Source organism: Choristoneura fumiferana, chromosome 14 (assembly GCF_025370935.1).
Source record: "Choristoneura fumiferana chromosome 14, NRCan_CFum_1, whole genome shotgun sequence".
NCBI classification, from domain to species: Eukaryota; Metazoa; Arthropoda; class Insecta; order Lepidoptera; family Tortricidae; genus Choristoneura; species Choristoneura fumiferana.
The window spans coordinates 14853621-14879302 of record NC_133485.1 but is presented as its reverse complement, the minus strand read 5'-3'; the positions used below and the strand labels follow the sequence as shown (position 1 = coordinate 14879302).

Here is a 25682-nt window from a genome sequence, read left to right as displayed (position 1 = left end):
CATTATAAATAATAACATAACGGATAACTCACGTTTGAAATCAAGTTTCCCACCCACCCAGATGAAGGGTTACGGATAAGCCCGAAACATGTCAAGCTAAACTTGATTTCAGACGTAAGTTATCCGTTATGTTATCATTCAATCTGATGTACTCTGTAGCTCTATTTACATACTATATGGTATCTGTGTTTGTCTGTGATTTGAATCCTTTCCGGCCGTTTTTAGGGTTCCGTAGCCAACATGGCAGATATGGCTTATAGTTTCGCCATGTCTGTCTGTCTGTCTGTCTGTCCGTTCGCGGCTTTGCTCAGGGACTATCAATGCTAGAAAGCTGTAATTTTGTAGGTACGGATATATATGTTAACTATGCCGACAAAATGGTACAATATAAAAAATCCAAAAAAAAATTATAGGTACCTACCTCCTATATAGACGTAAAGTGGGGGTGATTTTTTTTTCTCATCCAAAACTACAGTCTGTTCAATATAGGAATGGAGAGAAGGAAAATAGGCTCTTTATAATGCACGCTTTAGGAAGTAATTAAATAAATTGCAATTTTTGAGTATACGGTCTAAACTTAATTCTAATTAAAATATCGAAGACGTCAATATTAGTTTCAATAATTATTCATAAACTACGGCCCAAGCCCTCTTGTTCTGAGAGGAGGCCTGTGCCCAGCAGTGGGACGTATATAGGCTGGGATAATGATGATGATGATGATACATTAACTAACTCTTGCCCGCGACTCCGTTCACATAGAATTCATTTATTGCTATCCCACGGGAACTGTGCAATTTTCCTAGATAAAAACTATTCTATGTCCTTCCCCGGGACTTATACTATCTGTATACAATTAATGACAGAACCGACCAATCATATTAGATCCTGGTCACATCACCACAGCGCGACGTCGTTAACGTGAAAGTGGTTGCCCATAAATTAAATTAAACGCCGTCACAATATTAATATTTTCAGCCCTAATAAACCAAAAACGGCAATAAATAAGATCGTGACAGGTTCTAGTCTTAATTAAATCTCCGCCATTTTGTCGAACCGCTCCACAAAATGGCGGCGAAAACGCGCAGTAAGCAGAATTTGATGAATGTTTATTCAATTTTAAGAGAAAGAGAATCTAGAAATGACGGTATTATTAATGAATCGCGGCAGGTGATTTTTAAGAAGTTTTTATAAAGGGACGGATGTACATTTTACAACTTTTTCTTTCAAGTGAACTTCTTGTCTTCTTGTCTTCTTGTTTTGGGCTCCACAGAAAACCAGCGTTACTGCACATAATGTGCGGCAACACATGCTGAGTGGAGACCCTTTTTGGTATCCTGCCGTGTCACCTAGTAACATAGTTTTAGTGCTAGTTCTAGTCTTAGTTTTAGGTGGTACATTTTGGAGCCAAAATAAACTTTTCTTTCTTTCTTTCTTGTCTATTCTTGCATGTGTGTTTGGCCCGCTTCCCATTGCTTTTCGAATGTTTTGAACTTTGGAATTAGGTAGTTTATAGTGAATCACTTAAATCTGTTATAATGTTAGTATTTGTTAAATATTTCGAAACAACGTTTTAATGACGTTTAACGATGTTTTAGTAATAGTTCAGCGATTAAAGGAGTTAGCTATTTGATCAACGGTACCCAACTTTGGCTGTAGTGTAGGTATATCCTATGAACTATAACGTTAACAAATAATTACGTATTGAACCAAGGTCCCACGAGGACGGCCCAATTACTGGCCCTGTCAGAACTACGAATAGGTACTGGAGCTTGCGACGATCTTAACGAAGAGTTTATTTTGTAGATGTCGATTTAAGCTTCATAAGAGATTTTATAGGTAAATTATATGGTGTCTAGTACATAGAAATTGCAGCTACATTCGATCTACTTAGTCTCGTTGGCCATTATAATTGCCAATGCCTCTATGTGCATTTTAGCAAGTACCTACTTAGGATTGAATTACAATTGTATCTTGCCTCTCCGATATAGATACGTGCGTGCGATACAACATGCAAAACCCAACGCCTTCTTCTTTCACATAAAACAATATATTAAGTATGTCACACAGGCCTACAATGACTCCACAAAATGTCAACTTTTTAGGAGTTTACAAAATCATGCCTTAGAATTAAAAAACAAAAAGTTTCTGTTAAAAAAAAACATTGTTAATAAGTAAAAGATTTTTTGCTGTCTAATTTTAATCCGTTTTAGTTGCATTGTCATTCAACTTTTCCGTATATCAAATTTCAACTCAATCCGACGCATTCGAAGCGGGTCAAATTGAACTTGCAATTTTTTACTAAACAACAAACAAGGCAAGTTAAATAAAAGCTTGGAAATATATCTTGGAACTCTCAACACTAGGGCTTACCTAAATTCAAAGAACACATCGACAGCTTACAGCAGCAAAACTAAACAAACCTTTTATCCTTATCACGCGCTAGTTCCCTGGGGGTGAAAGAAAAATGCGGACAGTATTATATCATAGGCAATTCTAGCGGGCAGTGTCGGGTTAGGAAATTTGGGGCAAATTAATCAACCCCCCCTACCCCCTGACGGCTGACTTGCAGGTTCCACCCCAGTGCCTGCTCACAACTAAAGCTCCATTAACTTACAATGCAGGAATTAAGGACGGGGTAAATAGAACTAGCTGAAAACAGAGTCTGAGAAGAGAGAGTAATAATGCTGTTTGACAGTTACGAAAAAAAACGTACGATATTTGATGGCTCCTGTATTGTTAACCTATTGGTTATTATTATGTTATTTATTGTATTATGAAAATATAGATATACAGACTATGTTTAGCGAAAAGATAACTTTGATTTGTTTGAAAATTGTATTTATAATGTTTTTTTTATTCGTATGGTCCTATGTCTCTTTCTAAAATGGTTTTGTTTATGCAGCGGTTATGGCGCTACTTGCATGTGAGGTCACATGCAAGGTCTCTCTCTGACCTCGAATTTCAAACCTTCATACTTCCGAAGAGTAAAGGTAGATTAACCCTTTAAACGCTTTCGTATTTATTCACATACCATGCTTTAAATTAAAATAATAAATATAAAATTCAGGATCAAAGTAAAACAAAAATAGTACATTGTGTCTTAAGGGCGGTAAATAAGGAATTACGAACGAGAGTCTATTAGAAGCCCGAAGTCGAAGACTGAGGGCTTTAATGAGTCGATGTTCGTAATTCTAGTACCGCTCGTGCGACATACAATGTTTTTCATCACATTTGCGAGTAAAATTGTATATTTGTAATAGAAAAACTAACATTTTATAAAAAATTGCCGATACCGCTGGCTGCGCTCTTGGCAATCCGCAGCATGTGCATGGCGTGCGTGTGCAGCGCGCGCACGGAGCAGCAGCACCTATGCAGGAACAAACTCATTTACCGACCTTGGGCTTCATGACATGAAAATTAGTACGCGCAATGACTCATTTACCCAGCACGGGTTTCATGACAAGCACATTAAGGTCGAGGGTTTTATTTGGGGGTTGCAACCAAGTTAGCCTGCTTGTTTCGACACTGTTTACGAGCAAGTGTGATGAAAACAAAGTAACTACACCACACGCCTTAGCTCTGACAGCTTTAGGCGTTGCTGCCGTGATAGGCGGTAGGCAGGTGTTCTTGCTTGCCGTTCAAAGGGGTTAAAAATTGATTTTCTGTTCAATAACTAAATAGTCAAATATCGTATTCCTTTCATATATCTAACTTATAAGTTAGATGCGGGCAGCGCAGAGGGGGGGTTACTGCGTAGTTTGAAAATCGAAGTTCGTATCTTACCGTCCCTCTCACTCTCGTATTAAATAATATTAGCGTCACCGTGACGGCAAGATATGAAGTTGGAATTTTGCACTTCGTAGTAAAGGGCCAGGACCGTTTATTGAGGCGTTCTTCGGGAAAAGCATGTCTACCAATACGTCTTGTATAGCTGCTGATGATGATGATTATTGACAAAGCGGTAGGAATTCTCTGTCATGTGAGAAGAAAGAAAGAAAGAAAGAAAACATTTATTCGTGACATTACATGACGTGAAGTGACATGGATAAGAATAATAATAATAAAAACAGAAATAGAATTCGCGCTGTCATCGTTCATCCACCATTACATCTCATATTTCGTTTTCTAGAATTTTTACCGTACAACGGCAAAACCTACTAGACACTGGCAATATTGTCCTCCAATGGACGAGACGCACATGTGTTATCTTATTGAATGATATTCTTACCCATGAATATGGTCGGCATCATGGATCTCAAACGAGATAAGAGGGCACTAAATATTGTCATAAAATAAGTAAATCCTACTAATATTATAAATGTGAAAGTATGTGAGTGAGTGAGTATGTTTGTTACTTCTTCACGCTGAAACGTCTAGACGGATTTAGATGAAATTTGGCAAAAAGTTAGTTTATAACCTGGATTAATTAGGAGGGATAAAATCTCTAAATAACAACCGCTGGGCTTAGAGTCATGAAATTTGGTACGTAGATAGATGAACATCTGGAATAACACATAAGCTACTTTTTATCCCGATATTCCCACGGGATAGAGATAAAATCTCGAAATAACAACCGCTGGGTTTAGAGTAATGAACTTTGGCATAGGTGTTTTAATTTAACGTCAATGAAAACCACTATGTAATTTTAGGGAATTCCACGAGAATTTAATAAAATCCCGGAATTTCAATTCAACTGCTGTATCTAATGATTTACGCGTGCGAAGCCGCGGGTACACGCTAGTACACATATAAATATGTTATGATTAAAAAAATATAGATAAACATAGCTATAGGTAGAGTCATTCACGATGACGCGTGCCGTAGTTCTTATTACAATGTCATTAATGTCTAATTTTTAACCCCCGACGCAAAAAGAGGGGTGCTATGTGTGTCTGTGTGTCTGTCTGTGGCACTGTAGCTCTTAAACGGATGGACCGATTTGAATGCGGTTTTTTTATTTAAAAGCAGGAGTCTTTTTGTATTTTTTATTTCAACTCCAAATTTTTTTACATTTACGGTGATGCCGTAAAATCCATATCGAAAATACAAACTGAAACGTAGATGCACAGAAAAACCAGAAAAAGAGACCAGCGCTGAAAGTTTCTCGATGAGGGCTAAAGCATAGATGTCGCTAGTGTCGCTGCTTAAGTGACTGAATAAGAAACAAACAAATGTGGTGCATAGGAGAAATTTGTGTCTGCACTCCTGTCCAGTGGTGGTGTAGGGTATAGCACGCAGCACGGAATGCTGAGGACTTGGATTCGATTCCCAGCGCCGGTCTCTTTTTCTGGTTTCTCTGTGCATCTGTTTTACTTTGTATTTTCGATAGTACTGTAATAGGGGCTCCCCCTCTGCACTCCTTAGTTACATAAATACCTAATAAAGATTACTAACTAAGTAGGTATGTATGTGGTGCTTATACTGTAATGCATTTTTTTGTAATAAAGTTATTTTTTTTAACCGCTTGAGTCAATTAATTGTTTGCTCATAACCGCAAGCCAGGTAAAGGCTAAGCTCGGCTATGAAAGTAAATATTTTTCTAAACGCGGGCAAACATTGGTTGTTGGAGGCTTGTCAACACTCTGTGTTTGGCCAGTGCTTGCCTCGCGGAGTCATTACGTTATGGGGGATTTACTTTTTAAACCCCGACGCAAAAGAGGGGTGTTATAAGTTCGACCGCTATGTGTGTCTGTCTGTGGCACCGTAGCTCTTAAACGGGTGGACCGATTTGAATGGCTCCAGCCTGAAATGTCCGTTTTCCTAGCGATGGTTCATAGATATGTTTCATCAAAATCGGTTTAGCCGTTTTTGAGATATTGAACTTTGAAGTGACAAAGTCGGCGGTTTTCCAACTATTTGTTGGTTAGGTTATCTTTTATTGAATCAGGCGATACTTTGCGGAGGTCCATGAACTAAAAGAATTTCTTTGCTCACCCGCGATCTTAAGATTTGAGGCTTAAGGTTTTAGTTCATAGGTTATCTTAAACATAATTAGAACAACATATTTTGAAGTGACGTTTCGCTTAAGAGCTGGTTCCCACTTGTCGGATGCCGGGCCCGGATTTTAATCGGATGTTCCAGAGGCAGAACATTTTATATGAAGCTATTCACAATACGGTATTTGACTACTCCTGAATTTGCCATGTCTTATATATTATTATGAAAATATAGGTACACAGAAAGTGTTTAGCGAAGAGAAAACATAAATCAGTTAAAAATTTGATTTATAGTGATTTTGAACATGAAACTACCGTGAGACTCACTCATATTAAATATAATGACCCGGATAACTCACGTCTTAAATCGAGTTTAGCTCGACATGTTTCGGGCTAATCCGTAGCCCTTCGTCTTCGTCCTTTGTCAATTGACAGTTGTAATGATGATGAAAACGCGGGTAGTTGTGTGCCGGTGTCAGTTTCGTCGGGTAGTCGCGCGAGCAGAGCGGCGGCGCGCAGTGCGCGTGTTGCAGCAGCCGCTGAGTCGCGTTGCTCCGAAGACGAAGGGCTACGGATTAGCCCGAAACATGTCGAGCTAAACTCGATTTAAGACGTGAGTTATCCGGGTCATTATATTTATAGTGATTTTTTGTAAAATCTATATACCTGTCTCTTTCTCAAACGCTTTTCTCTATGCAGCAAGTATGGGCGCTACTAGCGTGTGACGTCACATGCCAGTATGTCTTTCTCTGTCTAATCTTGGATTTCAAACCTTTATAACTTTGTTATTTGTAAAGGTAGCTTAAAATTTGTTTCTCAATTCGATAACAGGCATTGTAAAGTTTTAATTTATAATACATATAAAAAATAGTCAAATACCGAATTGCTTGTCCGACACGATTTTCTATAGAAATGGCCGACATCCGACACGAAACGGATCCGACACCCGACATGTAGGAACGGGCTCTAACAACAACACTGCTGACAAAAATTCGTTCCCTCATACTGCTATTTCGTTCGCACCATATTACAATTGGGATTGTTCAAAAAATGCCATTGCTTTTTATTATTTTTTACCCGACTGCCCGAAGCGCAGAATAAGTAATAGTACAGGGTTATTGGGCCATGGCATAACATAAATTGTCCTAATTGAAATTGGCATAACGTTATTTCGCATAATTATAAATCGCATAACATTAATTCGCATAACTGAATACGTAATTTGATCTCTATGCGTATGTTGAGCACCAGCATTATTTTATTTTTAAAGTGGTAAACTACGCTATGTAAGAACATACACCCTTCTTATTTATAACTTATTTTACTTATATCTATAGCTATGTTATGGACCAAAGCATTGCTGGCATAGCGAAGCGTTTGAGACCCGTCTGTAGTTACTGCAAATCAATAGCTGGCATTGCCGAAATTGGTGTCCGATCGTAGCCGGCAACTGTTGCCCCTTTATTGGTACTGTCGATAATTAATGCTCGTTTCTTAATTAGTTGAGACAGCAGTTTGTTACTCTATTCTATTACATTCTATCCTACTATTTATTTATTTAATATTATAAATGTGAAAGTTTGTGAAGATGTTTGGATATTTGTTGCTCAATCAAGCAAAATCGGCTGAACGGATTTACAACAACATTCACACAACACAACACACAACCACCCACAACATTACCGGAGCGTTACAACTTAGGGATCTTTAAAAAACGAGCCTACCCCTCGTGTTGCGGGTGTCCATGGGCGACGGTGATCGCTCTCCATCAGGTGACCCGTCTGCTCGTTTTCCCCCTCTTATATATAAAAAAAACATGAAACTTGGCGTACAGATAGACAAAGATCCGCATTGAGACACAGGATACTTGATATCCCGGTAATGCGTTCCCGGTGGAAATCACTAGAGGAGGCCTTTGCCAGGAGGCACACCGAACTCCGGGATAAGTATATTATATATATAAATAAAAAAAACTAATATTAAGGAGTTCCGGGTTATAAAGGCTATATTATTATTATTAATGCGTTCCCGTAGGATAATATTTTAAGTATAAACAAGAATAGAAGGCACTAGAATGCCTAGAATGGTGACGTACAGTCGAACCAAGTTGATACCTGACCCACTGTAGAACGCTCTTACGGTAAATGTCAATATGAATTCCCCTGTCAAGTAATGCGATGTCACTATTATTTTTTCTATCATTTCATTTCAAAGTTCAATATCCCAAAAACGGCGACACCAATAAATACAGGTGAGGGATTATAGCTAAGAATCACTGCACGGAAACTCGTTTGCACATAAAAAGCTGCACTGAAATCGGTCTATCCGTTTGAAAGCTATGATTTCACAGACAGACAGATAGCCATAGTGCCAAACTTATTACCTACCCACCGCTTTTTTGCGTCGAGGCCTCTGGGGTTAAAAAACGAGCGTTACAGAAAAATTTAACTATAGCTCTTTATATTTAAAACTGAAAACCTCTTACTACCATCAGATGCCTCGTAGTAGGTATATACCATACCCAACTATATTTCTGGCGCACTCATACACACACACGCACACGCACACACACACACACACACACACACACACACACACACACACACACACACACACACACACACACACACACACACACACACACATATGCATATTGCATGCCCATAATCATGCAAATAGTGTTTTAGGTTAAGTAAGTTAAGTACAAATTGTAATTTTCCTGGCTTTTTAAAATTATCTAGTTTTAGAAGAGCGAGGCCTCCTGACACAAGTTCAAAACTTAATAGGGGGTCTCAACCTTGTTATCTCGATAAGAACTTTTGTAAAAGGAAATAAACAATTATTATTATTTAACCAGACCTGCGTTAGTAGAATAGGTAGAAGCATCGAATCAAGGAACTGATCTATTTATTAGCTGACAGATCTATTATTTTGGTGATCGAATTTTGATGATCAAACTATAATTTAGGATACAGGTTTACATTAATTTGATGACTCATACTTAGAGACAGATTTGATTAATTTGATGACCAATATATTTCTTAGGGATAGATATAATAATTAGGGTATCGCAGTTTAGTAACAAATCTAAATTTGAGTGACAGAAAATAGTTTCCATTTATATTTATTTTACAAAAGCCGAATAAAACCGCACCAATATTATATCCGCCAAAATTTTCAAGTCGCTGACAGCCACCTTTTTTTTATGTTATGAGTCAAGGCGTGAGGCAATGGACTTGCGCCATCAGCCACCGACAGCCGAAAAAAAATTTCAAAAATTGTTTTCCATCCTTACTTGAACAAAATCGAAGCCTTGAAAACGCATGATCAAACCGAGCAACTTCACGATAGTTATTGCTCAGTATTAGCCGATCGACCCGCGCCTTACGACCATGAGGCACGCGACCAGAGTGCCTCGAGAGGCCTTTTTCAATGTCAGTTCATTTTTATAGTACCGCTGCAATTTCGTGATATTTAGGACAAGCTGGGACGATGATTTAATTTATGACAAAAGATTAGGGTTCTAACCAAGTTCGAAGACTTAGGCTGATGATTATCTACATATAGGTATTGCATGTTACAAGCTTTTATTTAACTAATCCTGTTTGTTTATTTGTGTCAAATCTCGCAAGTTAAATTTGACCCACTTCCGTAGTCCGATCGATTTGAAATTTGGTAAACTTATTTAAATCTGGTGACAATACAATAATTTGATGAAGACATACTGGTAGTCCGGCCAGGATCGTCTTCACAGGACGGAACTCTTCAACGGTTAATGGTATCGACTTGAAATTTGGTATTCAAATATAGTTTGAGTGACAATACAAGCACAGTCAACAAAAAGTACAGTCAGCAAATAAAAGCTTGTATTAAAAATTAAATGTTTACCAAAAACTTATTTCTTACATTAAAACAGCGCTCAACTGTTGGTCACGGTGCTTGGTGGAACAACTTTACGTAAGTTTGTCGACGTCCGTGACAGGGGTTGTGTCAAAGTTCGTATGTGTCACGCGAGTCATTGCAAACATCTGTCTAGTTTAGTACAATCAAGGTCAAAAATATCTTTACTTACACCACAGCTTACACTTAAGTACCTACCTTACCTTCTGACTGTACCTATGCCTTCTGATAATTTTATATATAAGTTCAAACACAAAGTGAATGCGACAAGGCAGTCAAGTGTAAAGATATCTTTGACTTCAAATGTATAGTTATAGGTCCATATGAAATTATGTCCAACTTATTGTTTCTAGAAAAACAATGGCACAAATATATCCCAATCACGTCAAATAAACATTTATTACAAAAACATAATGCAAGGCAAGTTAAAATAAGAAATAACTAAAGTATGTAATTATAATTAAACACTAGGCTATAATAATAACGTGAAATAAAAACATAATTTTGCAACTGTAATCCTATGTTAGAGTACACATAATAAACTTGTAAGATGATTATGCTTGTAATGATAACTCTTTAATAGCATCCACAAAAGAAAGCTTACCGCCATATGGCGATCCGTCGCAACATTCAATAAACATTGGTACCCAAAAGTTTTCTCTAAAACAAAGTTCTTTAATATCAACACTTTACTGCTAGGTAGTCGAATCAGTCCAACAATATCTAGCAGGAATTCTATTCGGACGATCCGACAGCACTTTAGGAGTAACAGATGTCTTAGCGCCAGGCATTTCCTCTCCACCGCCAATATTTAATTCTTTCTCCAAGTTCTTTTGTATCGGACTTAGTTTAGTAACACCACTGGGGCACCTTACTTTACGCTGTTCCAAAGCACTATAAGCATTAGAAACATCTTCATCTTCACTCATGTCTTCATTCTCAATGATATCCTCACCTATTTCTTCAAGAGCCGACTTGAACACTTTAACATTCTGTGTTTTAACTTTTTCGTCAGCACAATTTAATTTTTTCTCAATGCATGTTAACTTGTCTAAAATATTGTCTAGTTTCTGTGTATGACACTGCACATACTTATGCACAACTTTACACTCTGGACTTCCTTTGTGAGTAATTATTTCTGAAACAGATTCTTTTATGGCTTCTATGACAGGGTTACGGATGGATGCGTAAAAAAGGTCTTTAGCTGTGTCATTCATCAGATGTATTTTAATATTTGCATCACCTGATGTATTTAGTAGTTCTGTGGCTAATGCTTCGAATGACTCAGACGCCATTAAACGTTTTTCAGGTTTTTTACTAACTTTACGAAGTCTATTGTGTTTCTCTTCAGAAATTTCAGAAAAGGAACAACATAAAGAATGATTTATAATTATGTTTTCTGAAGTGTTGCTTTTAGATGATCTGCTAACAGATTCGTGGCTATAGCATTCTGTGTGCGATTTGTATTTTTCTTTTCTAAATGTTTCAATTATTTTCTTACGTTGCTGTTTTTCGTACGTCAAGTCGTGAGTGAGATCAGAATCTCGCGGCTTACATTTGGTAACCCTAGACTTTCTTGAAGTTTTTATAGTATAATAAACAGGAGAAGTATCTTGATTAGGTGGTATAACTATAGGTACTATGTTTTTGGCAAATCTTATGGTTTGTCCTAAAACTTCGTCGTTGTTAACGCTAGTCTGATTATGGTTTTTTTCATCGTTACTTACTTTATTTTTCAATTTATCTTTTTTATATTTCTTCTTACATTCTTTCTGTATCGGTTCGATATTTTCGATTTTGTCGCTAATGTCTGCAATAGGCGCTTTTTCTTTATGATCATTAAAGAATTTCTTATGCACATAAACAACTGAATTATATGAACGTGTACTTGGAAAATAATCAGCTAAATTTATCCCATTTACTTCTGCTGGTAGTTCTGAAAAAATATCACGTCAATTCAAACTTAATATTCGAGCTCGAGTGAAATAACTCTGACCAGACAACTTGGTTCCTGAACATAACCATGAATGCAAACGTTTAACTTATCTTGTAAGTCTTGTAACTTTTCTCGTTTGTGGCCAAAGTCGAGAAGATATTTCCTAATGGGCATAATAAAGTAAAGGGTTGGTAAGTTAGTTTAATTTAGGGCGGAGAAGACAGCACAGTTGATTCAATATAGAAAAGAAGAAAATGTTCCTTGAATAATAATTGATTTACTCTATATTCATATTAAGAACATGCAGTCAGAGATAGGGTAAAATTTCAAGTATTTTGACCACTTTATTAATTTATTAACCTCCCATGATTACAACAACTTTGATCACACAAGATCCAGCTTTTCGGTGAAAGAAAGCATCGTCATGGTTCATGATTAAAGCAGCCTATGTTTAAAATAAACAAGGGTAGTCCTGTTTGTAACTCTAAAATAAAATTTTATAAAATGCAAACATAATTTTATGTACCTAAAATTAAACTTCCAATTTTCTAAATGGAATAAGTGGCTCTTATCAACAATTTATCAGTTGTATAATATTACTTTCTAACCTTTACAGGTACTAAACAAACGTAACACAAAACAAAAACAACAGCTGGGTTGATACAAAATGACTCGTCATCATCATCATCATCATCATGTCAGCCGAAAGACGTTCACTGCTGGACATGGCCTCCCCCAAGGCTCTCCACTCAGACCAGTCTTGTGCTTTCCGCATCCACCGCGATCCTGCGATCTTAACCAAGTCGTCGCTTCATCTTGTTGAAGGCCTACTGACAGCTCGTCTCCCGGTCCGCGGATGCCATTCGAGAACCCTCTGAACCCATCGGCCATTAGTCCTGCGAGAAATGTGCCCGCCCACTTCCACTTCAGTTTCGCAATTTTTCGGGCTATGTCGGTAACCTTAGTTCTACTGCGGATATCATCATTCCTGTTTCTATCCCGCAGAGAAACCCCGAGCATAGCCCTCTCCATAGCCCTTTGAGTGACTTTGAGCTTCCTCATGAGGCCCATCGTTAGCGCTCACGTCTCAGATCCGTATGTCATACTGGCAACACACACTGGTCAAAGAGTTTTGAGTTTAAACACTGCGGTAATTTGAACGAAAAGACACTGCGAAGCTTCCCGAACGCTGCCCAGCCGAGTCCGATTCGACGAGTAATCACTTTCTCGAAGTTGGACCTACCTAACTGGACCACCCACGTCTCAGATGACTCGTATTTTGTTGTTATGATGGGCATTTTTACTAAACTGTAGGTACTCTTCATTTTTACCGATCGTTGTGGAACTCTTGGAAAGATGCCGTTGTCCAGCAGTGGTCTTTTGGCTGACATGATTATCTTCGTCCCAACCAACCTACATACGTCTCATAAAACATAAATATTTGGTATTAATATCAACCATCGACATCTATGTACTAGACTGCATGTTTCTTACATCAAAACGGCGCACACAATTTGTTCACAGAGCGGATTTGAGAACCTTTCGCTATAGTTTGTTAACGTCCGTGACAGGAAGGGGTTGTGTCAAAGTAATATTGATGCTGATGATTAATGCGCCGCGCGTTTTGTTTCAAACTGCCAGTCTAGTGCCATAAGCTAAGACATACATGCCAATGATATCAACTTAGATGCCAACTACATAGATGCCAATGATATCAACTTAGATGCCAACTACATAGATGCCAATGATATCAACTTAGATGCCAACTACATAGATGCCAATGATATCAACTTAATTCCCCAACGCGTTTCTTAGAAAATTAACCTTGACAGACAGACAAACATCGAGGTAATCTGTAAGGGTTTCTTTTCTTCCTTGAGATGTAATCGAGGAAACTGAATCGAGTATCAGGGAGGAACCTTTTCATGAGCAATTTCGCTATGACATTTTAGGTAAATGTGTGGTATATCAATATGATATCAGTAGCACAAAGGTTCCACCCTGGTAAGTCATTTAAGTAGTGGCTTAATTTGACCGTACGGTACACTAAAAAATTTTAATATTGATAAGTTGTATTGGTAAGGTTGCATATGAATACTTATGATGGCTTTCAAGATATTTTATGAGCTCTTAATTAAGTAAATACTAAAATCACTTTATATTCTGATAAATACCTGATGCCATATAACTGATCGTCTGATAAAAGTATATCCTAAAGAAAATTAAGACTTTATAAACTAGTAAAAATATACCGTTAAGAATTACGAGCAGCTTGTGATTGTTACTAATGTCAAGCTGACGTTTGTTTGACTCTTGTTTGACTCAAGTTTGACTGTTAAACACAATTAGGAATTTATCAACAAAAAGGTCGGCATGTTTTGTTAGTTGTGGTTTAAAAACCTCTTTTTACCTAACGGCCCTTTCCACCAGAGATGTGCGAGGATGTGTAGCGTGTGACGAATGTGTTTTTAAATCATGAATGAATAAACGCTTCATTTTCCTCGCCTCGCTCTGCTCAGCTGTTTCCACCAGAGATGTGCTGTGCGAGGATGGGTAAATGAAATGTTTCTATTGGGTCACGAAAAATACATTCCTCGCAACACAGTCATACACAATACCATATTATTTACAAAGTACAAGCTTTTATTAACTTGCCTTGCCCTGTTTGTTGGCTCAAACCTTACAAGTAAATTTTGACCCAGCAGTTTTTTTTATTTGACTGGATGGCAAACGAGCAAGTGGGTCTCCTAATGGTAAGAGATCACCACCGCCCATAAACATCTGCAATATCAGGGGTATTGCAGATGCGTTGCCAACCGAAAGGCCTGAGATGGGATACCTCAAGTGCCAGTTATTTCACCGGCTGTCTTACTCTCCACGCCGAAACCTTGCCGAAACACAACAGTGCCAGCACTGCTGCTTCACGGCAGGATTAGCGAGCAGGATGGTGGTAGCAATTCAGGCGGACCTTGCAAAAGGTCTTACCACCTGCAAAATGAAAATGCATGTACAGTCAGCAAAAATACGGTCCGCAAATAAAGCATGTATTAAAAATTAAATTAAAGAAACTTGAAACTTATATCCGAATTTTTTCACTTTTTGTAAAAATCATTTAGGTTTTTTTTAAATCTGTTTAATAAATGTTTCCATACTTTGATCGGTGTTCAAAGGAGTATATTTTCAAAATAATATTCTGATGAAAAAAAAGCTTGGTGGCCTAGTGCTTCGACATATCGCCTCTAAAGCAGAGGATCGTGGGTTTAAACCAAGGCTTGCACCTTGAGTTTTTTGAAAGTCACGTGCGAAACCATATTCAAAATTTACCTGTTTATGGAGCTTTAAGTAAGTTCATGACAAAGCAAACATCAACACTGAATTTTTTTGATAAATAATACACTTTTCATCCATATTTTTGCCACAAATCCGCTTTCAATACCTAATATAAAGTATCATAAACTCCAACACTTACCTTGCGCTCTCACATTTACCTGACCTGACTCCCAAAAGAACCCTTTACACAGCCTTTCAAGCTTCAATATTCCCTGCATCTACTTCAAGCTTTTGGATTTATGTCCTTAATGCGCCTAAGATTGAAGCTCCAAGGTCGGAATTTGCGTGCCAACAACCATTACCTAATGGTTACAGATAGGACTTTCTTTGTAAGAAAGGGGGTAAGGGGGTTTTCCGGGCCGTGCTGGAGTATTTTCCGGTTATGAAACTTTCCAGTTAAAGCTCAAAATAGATGGCACGCTTAGACTGGGATTACCGTGCCTCATCACGACATTGAATTTGGGTGAATGATGTCTTCTTTACTATGGTAACTTTGAAGGAAGGCAAGTGGACTCCAGTAGGCCATAGCACACAGCAGGCGTTACAGGGATGATCTAAAGCACCACCTTACTGCATGTAACATCCCATGCGAGAGTTAACAAGATCTCGCGAAGCAGAGACTGGAATGGCGCAGCTCTGTCAATAAGGCTGTTACAGATTTTGAGACACATCAAAAAAAAAAAAAACTTTATTCAGGTAAACATGAAATAATATTTCTAAACAGGGCCGGAATTTCCTAGTAAGTGAATATACACCTGTGTCAGGAAATCCCGCTCTTCCACAATAGCAATAAGGTATTCAATAAATATTACCCGAAGTAGACGTAAATAACATGCATTAATTAGTTACATTTAATTTACAGATTTATATGATATTTTTCTTTAATTATTTATATTTAATCTATATTCCTATTACTATTCTATTTATTGTGTGTGTGTGTGTGTGTGTGTGTGTGTGTGTGTGTGTGTGTGTGTGTGTGTGTGTGTGTGCGTGTGTGTGTGCGTGTGTGTGTGTGTTTGGCGACACATCGCTTAGAACACCTGGATGCCAAGCGCCTTATTATAAAGGTCCGCCCGAGACTTTCTTACACATACACGTAACGTGGTCAATGCTCGTATTGCGCGCTCTGTTATAGGGACTTGAAACAAAGTTTGACTCTACCAGCTATATTCGGGCACTTGAATTTAGTCTAACCTACGTTACGGTATCATACTTTGAGGTAATTCGTAATATATAACCTAACCTGACCAACAAAAACTTGGAAAACCCCCGACTTTGTCACTTCAAAGTTCAATATCTCAAAAACGGCTGAACCGATTTTGATGAAACATGTCTACGAACCATTGCTAGAAAACCTGCTGTTAAATAAAAAGAACCGCATCCAAATCGGTCTACCCGTTTAAGAGCTACGGTGCCATAGACAGACACACATAGCGGTCAAACTTATTACACCCCTCTTTTTGCGTCGGTGGTTAAAAACAGACTATGATTGACCACCATCTCACCTGATGTAAAATACAGATGGGGCCAAAGGTGTATCTCACTGGATCAGTATTTACTTGTATTACTTTTTTTATTCTCGAATGCCCTGGGTTCGAACCTGCATCTTGTAGCTATGCAAGCCAAGGCTACCAATAGCACCACGGGGCTCTAGACCAATCCATCCGAAACGAAACATCCAAATCTCTCGTACTCCGCATTAGAGCCCTATCGACTAATGAAAAAGGCTCCCCGAAGGCGGGCCGGGCATGCATTATGGAAAACTTCCGTGCCCTGCATTAAAGGCCCTATCGACCAATGAAACTGAGCCTAAAGCCGAGTTTAGACTTGCAAGAAAACTTATGCAAGTTGCATTACATTGCGGCGCTCGATTGACCACTACAAACTCATTGGCTTTACGTCTTCGCAATGTAATGCAACTTGCACGATATTTCTTGCAAGTCTAAACTCGGCTTAAGACGCCTAAATAAACTCGCATGTAAACTGTAAATCAAAACTTTCTTGAAAGTCATCCATCTAATCTTTCTAACAAAATCTACGCTCCGTAACCCAAATGATCGAAAGCATTAACGCTAAGTACTTATGAAACGATACAAAAGAATAAATTAACCAGCAGAAATGTAATTAATCACTTGTAACGTGGCGCTTTGTCTAAGTACAGTCGGCGAGCGGTTCTGAATACATTGTTTTAGTGGGTCTAAAATAAATTCAAACTTGTTTTATCATCGTAATATTTCCGGCCTATATACGACCCACTGCTGGGCAAGGGTCTCACTGCAGAATGTTTAGGATTGCTTCGCAAACTAAGTGCAAGTTTTCTCGCAATGTTTTCCTTCGGTGAAAATTATGGTAAAATTACAAACGTGATTACACATAATAATTCCTGAAAAATTCAAAAGTATAAATTATTGTATTAACCCCCTGTCTCACCATTCAATCATTAAATTTATTTGACGGATAAATGTGATGCCGTCTCTATTTGTTTTGTTCGAATAGACGGAGAAGGCATCACATTTTAACCGTCTAATAAAATTAATCAATGGGTGCTGAAACAGCCCCTTAGTCCGTCAGAGAGATTATCACATAATATTGTGTACACGTATCTTTTCTTTTGTCAATTAAACAAAAAAAAAACAAAGACAGAGCTCGTCAAAGTTCAGCAGGGCTACTACGAAACTCGAAACTCGAAGGTCATGTCGTGCGGTCCTTGTGACACTTATACTATTTAATACGAGAGCGAGAGGGACGGTACGATACGAACTTCGAGTTTCGAGTTTCGTAGTAGCTCTGCAGGAATGGTGGCCCATGGCGTCACGCTTGCTAATGTGTCGCTAAGCGTGAAGTCACCGGATCATTCATAAATAAATAAATAATAATATGTACCATGGGACACTTGACACCAATTGACCTAGTCCCAAACTAAGCGAAGCTGGTAGTATGGATACTAGGCAACTACATACTTATTTTTTTTTTGAAGAGTGATTACTATATTTATTTATAAAGAAACAAATAATATATACAATAATTAACAAGAATAAAGAAAAAATAGAACTAAAACTAACTTACTCTAATCCTAAAAATGTATATTTACGAATATCACCCAAGTCGCTGCTATTGGGCAGGGTACCCATAAGGCTGGTTGCGTTTCCTCGTTGTATGGCAATGCCAATACGTTGACCGAGGAAAGAGCCAGCCCTATGGTCGCCAGTGGAACGGGCAAGCTCCTTTTTTACTTCGAGACCCCACGGACCTAGCGTTTCAACAGAAAAAGCCGCAAATATGAAATTGTTTGCCAGATTATTGCCAAATACATATTAAGCATCCAAGATCCGAGAACAAACATTCGTATTATTTATAAAAATATCCGGCTGGGAATCGAACCCGAGACCTCAAGCTTCGTAGTCAGGTTCTCTAACCACTTGGCCATTCGGTCGTCCGATCGTCTTTAACTCATCATCATCATCATCAGCCGGAAGACGTCCACTGTTGAACCAAGCCCCTTAGAACGCCACTATGAAAGACAACTCGCCACTTGCATTCACCGCTTGCCCGTTTAGCTGGCTATATCTTTATTTATTGAATCAGGCGTAATTTGCAAATCATCATCCCAGCCTATATACGTCCCACTGCAGGTCACAGGCCTCCCCTCAGAATGAGAGGGCTTGGGCCATAGTTCCCACGCGGGCCCAGTGCGGATTGGGAACTTCACACACACCATTGAATTGCTTCGCAGGTATGTGCAGGTTTCCTCACGATGTTTTCCTTCACCGCAAAGCTCGTGGTAAATTTCAAATGTAACTCCGCACATGAATTTCGAAAAACTCAAAGGTGCGAGCCGGGGTTTGAACCCACGACCCTCTGCTTGAGAGGCGATGGGTCAAACCACTAGGCCACCACGGCTTCATTTGCAAAGATCCATATAAATTAAACTGAAGTTATTTTCCTCAGCCGCGACCTTATGACAGCTAAGTTTATGCAAGAAAAGTGTGTTCATGCAGTTCCTCCACCTCTACGCTGTAAGAACACACACAAATCAAAGATGATAATGATGATGATAGATGATAGTAGTTAAATACTTGTGATGTATAGATTTCATTTAATAATATTATAAATCTGTTTAAAAAATAGTTACCTCGTTGAGTTTCTTGCCGGATTCTTATCAACATAGATTTTTCCGAACCGGTGGTAGATTTTTTTTTGAAATTCATACGTGCTTGTTATAGCCTAAATTGAATAAAGGTATTTTGACTTTGACTTTGACTTCAGCGAGTGTTCTTACGGTGTGGCGGTGGAGGAACTGCATAAACACACATTTCTTGCATAAACGTAGCTGTCATAAGGTCGCGGTGAGGAAAGTTATTGTTTTAGTTCATGGCTCTACATTATTTTTTGTTTAATTGACAAAAGAAAAATATATGTTCAATATTTTCTGAAATCTACCAAACTGGCCGAATAACTATAATCCAATTTTTGAGGAAAAGTCTATATTAACATATTTTTGGGTTAATATCATTTCGTCTAAAAAAGCAGCTGGTCTAAGTAGCAAGTGGTCTAAGAAGCAACTGGTCCTAACCTGTTTTTGTCGAACACTTGATAACCTAACCAACAAAAAGTTGAAAAACCCCCGACATTGTCACTTCAAAGTTCAATATCTCAAAAACGGATGAACCGATTTTGATAAAATATGTTTAAGAAACATCGTTACAAACCATACTTTCAAATAAAAAAACCGCTTTTCAAATAAGTTCACCCGTTTACGAGCTACGGTGCCACAGACAGACACACAGACACACATATCGTTCAAACGTATAACACCCCTGTTTTTGCGTCGGGGGTAAAAAAACATCGGTAGGTTAGGTTAGGTTAGAGTTGCGTCAAGGCGCGATACGCCTCAGCCACGCTGAATAGGAGCTCTGCGAAGCGACTTTGAGTTAAAGAATTTTAGACCATTTGATACTTAGACAAGCTGCTACTTAGACCAGTTGCTTCTTAGACCACTTACTACTTAGACCAATTTCTAATTTGCTACGTAGACCAGCTGCTTTTTACACGAAAACTAACTCAGATTTTTGTGGACAAGTCAATTATATCTCGATCCACCAGCGTTAAATAAAGACACATGACTCGAATCTCGACATTGCAATGTCGACGGTCGAGAATAGGCCCGTGACCTAATTCTGGAATCCCTGCTTATTTGCCAGTCGAAAGATCCCAATGCAAATTGAACTTTATTTGTGGGTAGTGGAATCCTATTTGGGCTTCGCTAAGACTACGGTTTTTCAAGCATTGACACGGAGTAGCCAAGTTTACTAAGTGTCGACTCCAGTCAGGGTTGGCACTTTTGGTAATGGTTTTGCTCTAGATTTTTGCCGGCATATACCATCATCATCATCAAGACATCCAATGTTGAACTAAGGCGTTTAGGACGCCACCTACTAGGTAATAATACCACTTGCAGCGATGTTGTCGGTCCACGGTAGAATGCGTTCCAACGCTTTTTTTACCATTTCGGAGGGCACAGATTGGAAATTTCCCACATTGGCAATTTAATGTTCACTTTTTTTTTAATTTCGTAAGTAAGTAGTCTCTGAAAGATAAGTTATTATAGAAATAATAATATGATCATCATCCCAGCCTATATACGTCCCACTGCTGGGCACAGGCCTCCTCTCAGAATGAGAGGAATCAAATTTTCGTCTGTCAAGCGTGTTTCGAGCCGAATTTATGACGCCAGTTTTTTACTTCTCTTGAAAAGATACAAGATACAAGTACGAGTAAACAAGTATCATGCAAAATTGTATACCTAAGTATAATAAAATAAACTAAGACTAAATCACACATCATCATCAGCCGGAAGACGTTCACTGCTGAACAAAGGCCTCCCCTAGAACGCCACAATGAACGACAACTCGCCACTTGCATCCACCGGTTTCCGGCAACACTCACGATGTCGTCAGTCCATCTGGTGGGAGGCCTACCAACGCTTCGTCATCGCAGTCGCATTATTGGGTCATTATAGGGTAGGGTAGTAGGGTAAAAGGGTAAAAAGATTCTGTTACAGTTTTCAGGTTATCTAGTAGAAGTACAGGATGTCTTCAGGAATAATGTAAAATGTCATCAAATTCTACAGCTTCTTCATAAATGTGAGCACGAAAACTGCAGGGCTACTACGAAACTCGAAACTCGAAGCTCGTATCGTGCCGTCCCTCTCGCTCTCGTATTAAATAGCATAAGTGTCAGAGGGACCGCATGACACGAACTTCGAGTTTCGAGTTTCGTAATAGGCCTGCTAAGACGGTTGAAACGCTTGAATATGACTCAGTAGACTCCCAATGGGTTTTCCTGACGACCTAAAAAGTGCGAACCCTAACGTAGAGCTGTAAACCGGAATCGAGCCTTATCTTCTCAATTTTATTGCGGCCATTGAAAATCGGTCTTTGTTCGGTGCTCCACTGTATTTTTATGGGTGCGCTGAATTTTTCGAGGCCTCTATGGATTTGCGTTAAGACCGCGACGGATGACATGAAGTAGCTATATGTTTATGGTTATGGCGTAGTATAAATCAGTAGGCAATCTTTGAAGAATATAGCCGTGGTGGCCTAGTGGTTTGAATATAGCCGTGGTGGCCTAGTGGTTTGACCTATCGCCTCTCAAGCAGAGGGTCGTGGGTTCAAACCCCGGCTCGCACCTCTGAGTTTTTCAAAATTCATGTGCGGAATTACATTTGAAATTTACCACGAGCTTTGCGGTGAAGGAAAACATCGTGATGAAACCTGCACAACCTGCGAAGCAATTCAATGGTGCGTGTCAAGTTCCCAATCCGCACTGGGCCCGAGAGGGAACTATGGCCCAAGCCCTCTTGTTCTGAGAGGAGGCCTGTGCCCAGCAGTGGGACGTGTATAGGCTGGGATGATGAATCTTTGAAGAACGCGTCCGGTACGTACTTTGTCTTGAGCGCCTTGCTGACTAAAAAATATAATAGACATGGACTTCTTATTATAACCTTTGACTTTATTTAATAACTAGCTTTTATCAGTATGAGAGGGCTTGGGCCGTAGTTCCCACGCGAGCTCAGTGCGGATTGGGCACTTCACACACACCATTGAATTACTTCGCAGACGCGTCCACGTTTCCTTACGATGTTTTCCTTCACCGTAAAGCTCGTGGTGAATTTCAAATGTAATGGCAAAACTCAGAGGAGCAAGCCGAGGTTTGAACCCATTATCATCTGCTTGAAATATATTCCATTGTCTTGGGATTTCAATTTAACTGCCAAACCTCAGCCTTAAGCGAGCATAGCCGCGGATAACTGGTTCAATCAAATATATATAAATAAGAAGTAGGTACAAAAAACTGTAGCTCCTATGCCTCAATGTAAATCCACTTTTGCAAGAAGACAATTTGATGCACTTTTTCGGCACAGCTGTATAATAGGTTAAATAAAAGACTCAATTTCTATCCATTAAAACTGTATGACTGTAGGGCAGTCCTGACTAACTGGCTTGCTCAACTCGACTACCTTAAAACTGAAAACCTCTTACTACCATCAGATGCCTCGTAGTAGGTATATACCATACCCAACTATATTTCTCGCGCACTCATACACACACACGCACACGCACACACACACACACACACACACACACACACACACACACACGCGCACACACACACACACACACACACACACACACACACACACAGACACACACACACATATGCATATTGCATGCCCATTATCATGCAAATAGTGTTTTTAGGTTAAGTACAAATTGTAATTTTCCTGGCTTTTTAAAATTATCTAGTTTTAGAAGAGCGAGGCCTCCTGACACAAGTTCAAAACTTAATAGGGGGTCTCAACCTTGTTATCTCGATAAGAACTTTTGTAAAAGGAAATAAACAATTATTATTATTATTATTATTATTATTAAAAACGTCACTTCAGATGAATCCTGCACATAATAGTAAACGGGCTCCAGAGCGTTGTTAAACTAGATCAAGTTAATAAGAGTACTTCATCTCGCGCTGCAAACTTCTCCTTGTAAACTTTAAATGATTGAAAGTTTGAGAATAGATTTTATTTTGAGGTCGCGTTGATGTCTTTCGTATTGATCCTGGGCAAGGTCAAATAAAGGTCTTTATTTAAGAGTTCATATCGGCTCGCATACTTGTTGGAACTCTGAATGTAATGTTCGCCAGAATGATCGTTTGTAATAACTCTTTTTTTTCTGAATCCAATAATTGTTCAGAATTGTTATACATCTAAAACAAATCTAACCTACGAGTAAGCTAGGGTTTCCTATAGGATCATCATCATCATCATCATCATCATCCCAGCCTATATACGTCCCACTGCTGGGCACAGGCCTCCTTTCAGAACAAGAGGGCTTGGGCCATAGTTCCCACGCGGGCCCAGTGCGGATTGGGAACTTCACACGCACCATTGAATTGCTTCGCAGGTCTGTGCAGGTTTCCTCACGATGTTTTCCTTCACCGCAAAGCTTCCTATAGGATGACCATTTAAAAATTTAAGTTTTCAATGGGAAAAAAATTACGACAAACGATGATTTGCGAGCGAAAAGTATGCGAACTTTGGCGCTCCCTTTGTTTTAATTTATACTTACTGTATTATAGAAATTAATATTTACTTACTGCAATTCGAGTAAACCTTTGAACATGAAAATTCATAGCAAAACGCGCGTGTGTGATGAAAGCGTGGGTAGTTGTGCGCTGGTATTAGTTTCGTCGGGTAGTCGCGCGAACAGAGCGGCGGCGCGCAGTGCGCGTACAGCAGCCGCCGAGTCGCGTTGCTCCTAGAGGAAGAGCTTAAGAATTAGCCCGAAACATGCCGAGCTAAACTCATTTTGACATGATTTATTAATTATGAATTATCCGAGTTTATTTCATTAAACAAGAACGCAGAACCTAACAGTAAGGATCTTGGCGCAAAATTACAAGTAACCAAAGTATTTTTAAACAACACCATTTATTCTCCAATCCTCTAAACAAATATAATAAACTTAACGTCCCTTGCATGTTGTGGGAGGACGTAAAATGCTCTGACCCGTTTGTCGCTGGTAGATTGACTCGTGTTTTATAGTTCAATTAAATTTGACCAAGGATTTCGTGACAGAAGTAGGTTTGCTATAAAAATTAAATGGATATTACTAACTGTTAGGTGGGAAGGTTAGATTTTAGATTGACTTATTTAGGTACTTAAGGGAGTACCTACATAGCTCTTAAGAGCGTTTATTATTATTTTTTTTTTTTTTGTTTTTCAACTAAATTTTTGAAACTAACCAAAGCTCAAAAGCGGCGATCGATTGCTCTCTCAGAATGATGACGCTTCTATGTGACTAGCCCTAACACAGGCCTTGGTCTTTTTGGGCTGTTACTGCACACTTGTCTCTAAACTCTTATCTGGATCAGTATCACAATAAGTCTTAATATTAGTGAAATACTAACTGTATCAATGTTGTTGAATGAATAAATAAATAAATAAATACCTGCTGAGCTGGCAACGATGCATTTTTGTTAGTTTTTCTCGATTATTCCATAAAAATTGAATGAAAATTAAAAATGTGGTCTGATAGAACTGTTCTTAATATATAAGTTAGTGTGTCTACTTCATTAATAATGCGTGATAGACTTTTATTTTCTTTAAAAACTGCTAATAATCATTTGTTCGTTTTTTAAGAATATAAAATTCTATCACAAATAATTTATTGCTAGCTCAGCAGGTAAACGCTCTACGAAACTCGAAACTCGAAGTTCGTTTCGTACCGTCCCTCTCGCTCTCGTATTAAACAGCATAAGTGTCAGACGGACCGCACGACACGAACTTCGAATTTCGAGTTTCGTAGTAGCCCTGCTGGTTACGAATATAAAGAAATGCATCACATTCTTGGGATGGGTCCATATAAATTCGCATAATGTCTTCTAAATAATTCAAATTGGTATGACGTTACGTCACATAATTATTCATTTGTATAACTTTAATTCGGATAACGTTAATTTTTATACGTGTTAAAAATAAAATGCTAATAAGATAAATAATAAATAAATAAATATCACGGGACAATTCACACCAATTGACCTAGTCCCAAAGTAAGCTTAGCAAAGCTTGTGTTATGGGTACTAAGCAACGGATAAATATAATTATATAGATAGATACATACTTAAATACATATTAAACACCCAAGACCCGAGAACAAACATTCGTATTTTTCATACAAATATCTGCCCCGACACGGGAATCGAACCCGGGACCTCAAGCTTCGTAGTCAGGTTCTCTAACCACTAGGCCATCTGGTCGTCTAAAAGATTAAAAACGTAATCTGAAAATTGAACTACTTTATGATAATATGTATTTTAATTCGTACCGCGGATACATTTCAGCGTAAAGGCCTGTCCACATCACCACGGTAGCACGCCGCTGTTAACCAGAAACGGCATGGCGCCGGTTATGCGGCACGTTGCCACGTCGTGTAACCAATCTCACTCGACACCATAAGCCTTCCCTGTACTATTATTATTCTTTTTTTTTTTTAATTTTACACTGTAGTTTTTAAGTATTTTAT

General features: G+C 38.6%; 2 protein-coding genes across 5 annotated transcripts in view; one reads left to right on the top strand and one right to left on the bottom strand.

Annotated features, from left to right (window-relative positions):
- Positions 1-25682, top strand: part of Nckx30C (solute carrier family 24 member Nckx30C) — an 87841-nt gene that overhangs the window by 16994 nt on the left and 45165 nt on the right. The window lies entirely within an intron of this gene.
- LOC141435270 (uncharacterized) lies at positions 10211-14062 on the bottom strand. The gene is made up of 2 exons (XM_074097960.1): positions 13947-14062; positions 10211-11772 (listed from the first exon to the last, which is right to left on the bottom strand). Exons 1-2 carry the CDS (start codon positions 13954-13956, stop codon positions 10532-10534), a joined length of 1251 nt encoding a protein of 416 aa, XP_073954061.1. The 5' UTR covers positions 13957-14062; the 3' UTR covers positions 10211-10531.